Source organism: Rhopalosiphum maidis, chromosome 2 (assembly GCF_003676215.2).
Source record: "Rhopalosiphum maidis isolate BTI-1 chromosome 2, ASM367621v3, whole genome shotgun sequence".
In the NCBI taxonomy this organism is placed as follows: Eukaryota; Metazoa; Arthropoda; class Insecta; order Hemiptera; family Aphididae; genus Rhopalosiphum; species Rhopalosiphum maidis.
The window spans coordinates 24,665,981-24,676,090 of NC_040878.1; the positions used below are offsets into that span (position 1 = coordinate 24,665,981).

The window sequence follows — 10,110 nt, forward strand, 5'->3', positions numbered from 1 at the left end:
AACTGACTACTAATTAGCAATAATTAAGAATATTTTTTTTTACTATTGATATTATTGTCAGGTGTAACTGTCAGCTAAAACAATTAAAATTTAAAATAGTATGTACACCATGAACATTTATCATACCTTATTTATAATATTGCCAATAGAAAATAATTAAAATTCTATATGTTGATGATTTTGTTTTTGTACAACCCAAAAAACAATAATAAGCAATAAAATAGTCGTTATAATTTATAAAGAATGAACTTTTCACAAACAATTCATGGTGTACTTAGTAAGTAACCAAGGCCAGTTACTACTTATTATACTTAATTCATAATTTTCTTCTATGTACATAAAAATGAATGTACGTTTGAATGGAGTTCATAGACTTGGAAATAATTAAAACAATTAATACTAAATTCTTTTAACTCATAAAGAATTTATACTTAATAGTTTCATTTTTCAATCCATACAGATTTGTAGAGTAGGAAACCACAGAGACTTCATGTTGACTCATGTAAAATTGAAAATTTTTGCCATTGGTTACAAAAAAAAAATGTATATAACTTTTATGTAAATAAAAATAAATGTATGTTTGTATTGTTTGTAACTTATATTGTATACTCTACTAATATTGTCAATATTGAAAAACATTTCAATATTTATTTATATCTCAGTAGCTTGATGGCTCAATCCAGGGCCAGTCTATAGATAGAAAAACTGTCTTTCTATCTGTTAAATATTACAGTATGGTTTAATGTTTTTTCAAACTAATAATAAATATAATCGCATATTGGCAAGACTGGGCATTAACAAATTAAAAGTTAAAACATTAAGTTAATTTACTCTTAACTTTTTTTTTCAAAATAACTTTTAACTAAATAAGTTACTTTTATTAAAGATTAGCGTGTTAATTTAAAGTTAACATTATTTAAAAGTATCTAAATTAAGTTAATTTTTTTTTGAAGAATAATGCAAGAATAATTCAAAATGTTAGGATTTATTTTAGAAAATCAGGTTTTTCGATAGCTAGTTGGTACTTTGATGTATCATTTTAAATGTCCCTGCTAATTTTCTTGAGCGTAAAGAAAAACTATCTAACAAACAATATTATATACTTGGAATTTTTAATTTTTGCAAATTAGAAAATTTTAACTTTATACTTAGTCAAGTTACTTTTTTTTAAAAAGTTAATTTTTAACTTAACGAGTTAACAAAAGAAATATGAGTAACTTTTAACTTGATTTTATTTTATAATTTTCAAAATAACTTAACTTAACGAGTTAAAAAAAATTGTTAACTTTCCCAGCCTTGCGTATTGGCATGCATTAACATAATTTATACAACACATAAATTATAATTAAGTACTTTAATATTACAATAACTTCATATATTTATTTCATGTATATATTAATTGAAAAGTTCTTTGGGTAAATCTTTTTTTAAAGGATAACTTTTCTGGGTTCCTTTAAACTGAACTGTCTTTGTAGCTATTATGCACGCTCTTTTAATTTGTTCATATAAACTCAAATTTGGTGTATGGACAATGAAATAAGCTAAACTTCCTAAAAAGGCATCACCAGCGCCCTGAAATAAAATACAGACAACTTTTCAATAGCATTCAGAAATAAACAAAACTGTATTTTATCGATATAACTTACTGAGGTATCAATAGGATTTTCTATTTTTGGCACTTTAACCCACTGTGGTTCTGGTTCATCTTTAGACGCAAATATGGCACCTAATGGTCCTAATGTGATAATTACAATTTTGCATCCTTGTTTTAAAAGTAAAGATAAAACTTCATTTGCTGATTCAATACTATCAATTTTCTTTATGCAATTTGTATAAATTTCTGCCTCAGATTCATTAACACAAAATATGTCGGCTAATTTTAGTATATTCTGATAAGAATTTGAATAAGCAGGAGCACCATTTACAATTTTACAACCTAAACAAATTATTTAATGTAATTTAATTCTATTATATATGTACAATTATACAATTTGTTATTCTATTATTAAATGTAAGTCTTATTACTTATTAGTAGTAATTAGTAATTTTTATTTTATACTAACAATAAAACAGTTAAAAAAACCCCCCACCATAAACAAACTCTACATACGTTCATGTGCTTAATAATTCTACAAATATAATGTTTGATCATGATTACTAATACTACTTCATATTTTAATTCCTACAAAAATTAATTTAAGGGTCTACTATTCATATTATTATTTAAATTCTATTTTGAACTTTATTCATTAAATAAAAGTAAGACTATTTGTTTTTATACTATTAATTGCAATATATAACTTTATGTTTGCAAAACTAAAAACATTTATATTGATTATAAGAAATATAAGAACTTAAAATCATTGATTCACAAATTAAATATAAAATCTACCAACTAATAGGACTAACTAAAAATAGAAAAATATGATTTCACTATACTCAGTATTATTTACATTTGGAATAGTATAATTATTTACATTTACTATTTGCAGTAGAAAGCATATTAAGTATACATTCAGTTGTTTCTAGTGGAGTTTCAAATTGAAATAGCACAACTCTAGTTTCATTAAGTAATAAATCTTGTGCTTTATCCACATCTTCTTTTTGTAATGTTCCATTAGCTCCTGCTACTATAATGATATAATTTTCACCTGTAAAAATAAATAATTTAAATTAATTTGAAGATAATTATTATTATATTATTTTTTAACTACTAATAAAATAAATAAAAAAAAAAAAAAATTTTCACCATTATCTGTAACATTAATTTGTGCAACTCCTGTATCAATTGATTTTTTTGTAATAAATTGAGTGTCTACGCCCCATTTTTCAAAATTATTTATAATATCTCTACCAAAAATGTCTGATCCAACCTATGACATAAAAATTGTAAATTAAAATTGAACTAAAATTTATGAAATAATATAATGTATTATAATTGGACAAATAACTGCATGGAAACCTAACGCAAAGAGACCCAGAGGAAGACTTAGACAAAGATGGACAGGTAGAATAAAAGATTGGAGATAATATGTCGTTGCGGCAATGGACCTTAAAGGCCTGTAAAAAGCCAAAGAAGAAGAAGAAGATATAATGTATTAATTATTATATTTATTTTTATTATTTTACTATGCAATCTTACACAGCCAATAAATACAGTATCAGCTCCAAGTTTCTGTGCTGCAATACATTGGTTTGCTCCCTTACCACCAAAGTCTAAAGAAAATTGTTTACCGTGTATGGTCTGTCCAGGGTTAGGCAATATTGATGTATAACTGAAACAAATTAAACATTTAGTTACCTAAATAAAAAATGATTAACTGTTTTCCATGTAGGCAACATAAATATAAATAATAATAGACATTATGATATTATTTATATCTAGAAATTCTTTTATTCTATTTTTAGTTAGCTAATTTTAGCGTTTTGAATATAATTGGGCTAATGTTATGTGAAATAAATATTGAATTCTAATACCTATAGATTATAGAATATATTATTAAAGGATCCCACAATAAATTTAGTTTGTTTCAAGAAAGTTAATTTTATTAACATTTTCAAATTTAATACTTTAAAATATATGTAACTAAAACCATAATATATTTAATAATAATGTACAACAAGGTATTGTTATCCAAAAAATTTTAATTTAAAAATAAATTGAAATATATTAATGAAAAATGAGCATAATCAGTAGTTACCAAAAAGTCCAGATATTGATGAATATAATACATAATTTTTATTTTGTTCTGCTATGAATAATGCTTTTTGTATTAATTCATGATTAGGTTTCATTATTTTTATTTTGACTATTATATTTTTTATTCACAAATTCTTATTTTTTTTGATTTGATACATTTTTTTCTCCTCTGTATTTTTTATATCATTTATAACAACTATTTTAAACATGGAAAAAATAGGTAACTATTTTGTTGTATAGTTGAATGCGTCATTGAGTAATGCAATGTAATTTTTAAGTTAAATTTAAATTCATGGTAAATTATTACAAATCAAAAACAATTATAAGCAAAATCTGTCTATCAACCTATACTATATAGTAAATTTCATACTATGTTCTTTCAATATCATTATTTAAGTAATATATTATATAACTTAGATATATAACAATAGGTTGATTTAATTTTTTCTGAAAACATTGCATTAATTATATTTTTAATATAGATATGTAATATAAATAGGAAATCGCTTAAAATGAATTAAATGTTTTGAAAACATAATTATAATTTAATAATATAGATAAAAGTTCCCACAAATAATATTTTTGAATTCCAATAAATTAATGTAGTGTTATTCTTTGTCTAAATTTAAAAGCCAAATGTCTGTAAAAAAAAAAGTTTGCTTTCATATTTTTTAGATTTTCTGGTTTTAGAATAAAATACTTGAAAGGAACCCTTTGTATTAAATTTTTAAGTCTTAGTTATAAATATTAAACATTTTATACATATTTGACTACAAAATAGTTTAAAAATGTTCAAGATTTTTTGACAACTTTTAATGCTTTTAAGAAATCTATGTTTCCTTAATATTTTTAAATAACCATAGTACCAAATTATGAGAAACTTTGCATTAAATTATCAATTGTATTACCATTAATTATGGAAAAAAATAGAAAATGTCAAATATGACAAAACTCTAAAAAAAATTAAATTTAAAATTATACATACCATGTATAAAATACTAATATAAACATTTGGTGAAAATTTCAAGTTGCTACGGTTATTTATTTTTAATTACTTACTACAAATAAGAAAATTGATTTTGTCAAAGCAGTACCTTACTATTTGTATCATTATCATAATTTATCAATCATCATATTTATAAACCTATAGATATAAAATATTTTTTAACTAGGTAAAAGTGATTTTTATTTTCTCATATAAAACAAATAACAGGTATAACTGTTAATAACTATAACTTAAACAATTCAGCAGATAATAATCAACCAACATTATATACTTTTTAAACTGATATATAATAATATTATATATTATTACATCCATTTCCACTAGATTATTATCATCTGTGCAGTAGCGGCGCGAATGCAGTCTTTTGAGCCCCAAAATTTAAGAGAGTAGGTGGCTGATAACTGGTATAATGGTATGGAATACTGGAGTAGTATTTGCAGTAGTGTAGAGCGGGATAGTAGTAGAACTTTTGAGATTTTCATAAATGTACATTTAAAAGAAGGAGGTTCACTTATACAGGCTACCCTTTAATATTCTGAGTTGATAGGTGGATAGAACCCATAAAGTAAAATATCTACAGCCACCACTGCATTCGTGTATAATAATAAATTACAATTCTTTGATAACGTTTTCATAGCTTCTTTAGTAGATAATAAATAGTACTTGGTAATTACAAAAAAAATTGAAAATATTCATGGACATGACTATAATACATACTTACAAAAACATATCAGTACTACAAGAACCAATAACAACAATCTTCGACATTTTATTTGTCATAAAATTATAATCTATTAAAATTTAAAATTCAAAATTATAGAAAATAAAATTAAATATTTAAACAAAAAGCGGTCTATACTATTAAACTTCTGCTATAACTTATAAGTATATTGAGAATATGATTACAAAAATTTTTTACTTATATACATTACTAATTACCTACAGCTGAATTTATTAATTGACAAGTTTAAAATTCTATGGAAGTGTGTGTATATCTCAATAATATAGAATTATAGTCTATAGACTAAAGTAATATATATTATTATAAAAATATATTATAATAAACTCGTTAGACTCCTATATTATAGGTCCTGCATATTGTACAATGTATAACCGTGCCGCATTGCCAGTTGCCACTGTTGTGTTATCTGTCGATTCTGCCATATGCATTGATAACCTAAACCACCGCATTACAATTTACAGCTGTGATGTCACAGATTAAATTTTTTTATTTATTCCGTAGTGATGTTACGTGAACGATACCACATTGTTGCTGTTAGTATAAAATAAACATGGAACACTAGTGTGTATCTTTAATCCGTGCCCCGTGGTATAAATAGTAATAATAGTATTACTAGTATTAGGTAGGCATGATTAAAGATAATATTAGGTACCTTGTAAAATCTATTATTAGGGTACAGACGGACAGTAGTGAATAGCGATACTATTTTTTTTTATGATGTTACACGCGGAATCTAAATTATAAATATACCTACACAAAAATAACGTACCAACAATTGAGAAAAATAGTTGTTAATTTGTTATATATGTTAAATTAATTACTAGTATAACATTATATATATTTAATAAATTTAATTTTAATAGGTTCCTATGCCTACTTAATTAATAAGACTTGTATTACTACATAGTAGTAAATAATTGCTTTTTTTTTATAAAACTATAATTTCAATTGAAAATGAGACATTTATTATAATATTATCTCAAACTGGCCAAATAAATCAATTTCGTGTATTCTGCTGAAAAAGTGTGCTTTTTTATAAAAATATAAAATTATTTGTTACCTATTTAAAGAAATTATAAAAATTAATAATAAGAATTACATCATCGATTAAGTACCTATCAACGGTTACATATATAGCTGCCAACTGTACGTAGTTTATAATCTGTCCACTGTTGTATACTCTTCCTAATACGTTGTATATATTTATTTATCGTAACATTCGTGAGCCATTGCAGACTATTGACTAACCACTGTCCAAACGTCAGCGTTATTTCTTATTGATAACCGATTGATACTTATTTAATTAATTAATAAAGATAAATAGATGGGTTATACATAATAAAATTATTAGGTATATAACACTTTATTTATCATAGAAACATAGAATAATAGCACATTGGTACGTACTACGTAGTATGTACCTAGATTCTATAATTAGGTAATTAATGGTTCCATATAAAATACTATTAATTACTATTATAGTTAGCTGTTATAGGTACCTACTGTATAATATTATGTACAATGTTCATGCTATAGGTAGGAGGTAGGCACCTACATATTTCTCCATTAGTGTTACTAATGAGTTAACTTGTTAACTATAATATTTGTTGTAAGTATCTTGTACTTACTTAGTATGATTATTATTTATTACATTACATACTAATTAACAGTACTTTTAATGTTTATATTATGTATATATTACATTATTATAGGTACCTACTTACTAATTATACTATTGGCTATTGTCTTAATCGACTAAAAATGTTTAAAGTGCATTAAAATTGCAAGCAGACGTGCAGTACACGATTATTTAATTAGTTTAATGTTTTTAATTGCTTAAAAGTTAAAATATAAAATTATAATTCTATTTTAACGGTATGAAATTAATGTTTAATTTTTAATTATATGGGTTCCTTCTTCAGTCATTTTATCTTCATAATATTTTATATTAGTCAGTGGCGTCATTTGAGCAGTGGCAACGTGATGAACAATTGAGCCTACCTAAATTAAAAAAAACAACTAGTTTTTTAAAGCCATTGTAGCACTACGTGTTGATAATTGGTAGAAAAAACCACTATCTTAATTCTTTAATAATTTTAAAGAAATATCTTATTTTGTAGTCTGTGTAGATACTGGAAATAATTATAGTCGCAATAAACTTTAATATTAATAGTTTTTTATTTGGAATAAATAGACGTGTTTTCAGTGGGTGTATGTCGTGTATGATGTAGGTATATTATGTAAGATGTGCATACTATAATAGGTAAATGGTGTCTGCTTTGTTGTGTAAAGCCGTAAAGGTACGTGGCATGTGTATTTTAAAAATACGAGTTATTATTGTTTACATATTCTACTGACGATCGGAAAGACGTGTATAATATATTATATAGGTAACTAGATACCTACTGGCTACTACACGTTTACAGAAATTTATATGTGCGGATGTCAATCATTTATAATAATATAATCTCTTATATTTAAAATTGCGGTTTTTTTCATTTCAACATTAACCATAATATCAGTAATATCTGAATTCTGCGATGTGAATATGTGATAATAATATGATATGCCTATCAATAGTATACTGACACGATACAAATTCTAGAAATAATAATAAACAACCACTTTTTAAGTCATATACGAGAGTGACTGATTTCTAAAAAATAGCCCTGTATATTTTGCTCTTTTTAATTAAAATTTTACATATTTTATAATAGTTACGTTATAGCAATAAGCAGTCATGTGAAATATTGTAATTCTATTTATTTGACTTTTTGAAAAAAAACTAAAATAACGCCATTGAGATAGCTCGAAACATACCTATTTATTTGAATCCCCACATTTTTTTTATTTTACAATTAGACTAGTTTTCCCACAATTACGCATAGAATTATTAATGATGGAAATTGTATTTACATAAAAATTTAAATGTAAATTAGTAAATGTTTTTTTTTTTTCAGTTATATAAATTAATCAAAACTTTTGTGTTTGTCCCCTCATATTAAAATCTGAAATGACCCTTTTAATATTAGTGCAAATAGTACAATTACAATTATTGTATTATACCTATAGGAGGTACCTACACACTACCTACCTATATTATAGTTGAAAATAATTTTATTTGTACATTAATGAATACTCTCTCACAAGGATAAATATATTGTATATTGTTTTAACATAGACACACCACACATGTTAGGTATAAATGATATATTATGTATGTATTATACTACTGGTATACCTATTTAAAAGAAGTAAACCATTCTTTTAAAAAAGTTAAAAATTGAAATCGAGAGTGATTACCATAAATGGTAATAGTACCCTACCTACATTTTTATGTAATACACTACTAGTCTGGTATTTTTTGATTTACTCATTTAATTAATTTTGAATATAACATATACATATTACATTGTATATACATATTATAGGCAAAGAAAACCAATAAACACACGTTTGACCTTATAGTCAGTGTGACACTTTTGGTTTTTCAAAAGCAAACAACTTGATTTGTGTAACTATTTATAATTTACTGCAGTAATAGGTAATATAAAAGTAGTTGTACAATATAAATTATAATACTGCTTTTGAATTATAAAATTAATAATAAGTTTTATATTACAGTTTCAGTATTAAAAATTGAACAATAATATAAATAATATTATATTATAATGTAATAATGTAAGTAGGTAGTATACAGTTACCTATACAACTATACATCAAAACTAAATTTCACACTTAATGTATAAATATTAATATGTTTTTCATAGATATTTGCAGCCCTGTAAGTACCAAAAAATTTGGTCAGGAATTAGGATTTACTTACACAATAATTACAATAATTATAAAAAAAATATTTTTTTTTTTTTTTTTTTTTTTAACACAGCTAATTTATATGTATTTATAATGCAAATTAATTTAGATTTTAAATACATGAATTGGTATATGATCATTATATTTATACACACACTTTTTTCTTATTTATGGCAATATATTATTAAATAAAAATAAATATTTAATTGTAATACATATTTATATAGTTTAAGACTATAACCAGTATAACCTATAAGCTATAATTATAACTGAAAAAGTAATTATCGTATAACATAATCTTATAATAATAATAAATGATACAATAATATGTACTAAAAAGTATTATATTTTAAATACATTTTTTTTTTGTATTTCACAATATTATAGGTGGAAAAAATATTTTTTTAAATGATATAAACAGAAATATTATTAGTTTTAAAATTTTAAACTTATTAAAGCTTGTTTGTTTCTTATAATATATTAACTGGCTCTACAATTCTATCTCGATGAGGTAATTTTTAATTTTATAATACTATTTTTGTATTCATAGATTTAGTTAATTTAAATTTTACTATATAGTATTATGTATCAGTAATCAGTATCTAACATTTATAAAATTCTGATTAAATATGTATTTGTACAAAATAATTAATTATGAACTATGTTTTAGTTTTATTTTTAATCAATTCAGAACAATATAAATAAATGATAAAATCTCGATAATTTTTTTAATAAGTCCACATTTATTTAATGATAAATGGAGTCTAAGCAAATTAGAAAACTCTTGAAAATTATTACTTAAACATTATGCTATATTTATGTATTCAATTTGTGTTGTTGGATTTATTA

At 23.5% G+C, this 10,110-nt stretch overlaps 1 protein-coding gene across 2 annotated transcripts; it reads right to left on the reverse strand.

Annotated features, from left to right (window-relative positions):
* Positions 1-1,284: 1,284 nt before the first annotated feature.
* Positions 1,285-5,849, reverse strand: LOC113554038 (ribokinase-like). Of its 2 annotated transcripts, none has more exons than XM_026957690.1 (7): positions 5,650-5,849; positions 5,428-5,497; positions 3,143-3,275; positions 2,750-2,873; positions 2,478-2,651; positions 1,647-1,936; positions 1,285-1,572 (listed from the first exon to the last, which is right to left on the reverse strand). In XM_026957690.1, the coding sequence occupies exons 2-7, from the start codon at positions 5,484-5,486 to the stop codon at positions 1,396-1,398; spliced, it is 957 nt and encodes a 318-aa protein (XP_026813491.1). In that variant the 5' UTR covers positions 5,487-5,497; positions 5,650-5,849; the 3' UTR covers positions 1,285-1,395. The 2 variants fall into 2 exon arrangements, with proteins under 2 accessions (XP_026813491.1, XP_026813490.1); XM_026957689.1 differs by having other exon boundaries at positions 5,646-5,849.
* Positions 5,850-10,110: the final 4,261 nt, after the last annotated feature.

What these genes read in the sequence shown, in the direction of transcription:
- LOC113554038 (XM_026957690.1), bottom strand. Translation starts at nt 5,486, where the DNA reads ATGACAAATAAAATGTCGAAGATTGTTGTTATTGGTTCTTGTAGTACT. An exon ending in TGTAGTACTGATATGTTTTT is followed by an intron (nt 3,276 to 5,427) that starts GTAAGTATGTAT and finishes AATTTGTTTCAG; the next exon opens with TTATACATCAATATTGCCTA. An exon ending in AAAATCCTATTGATACCTCA is followed by an intron (nt 1,573 to 1,646) that starts GTAAGTTATATC and finishes ATTTTATTTCAG; the next exon opens with GGCGCTGGTGATGCCTTTTT.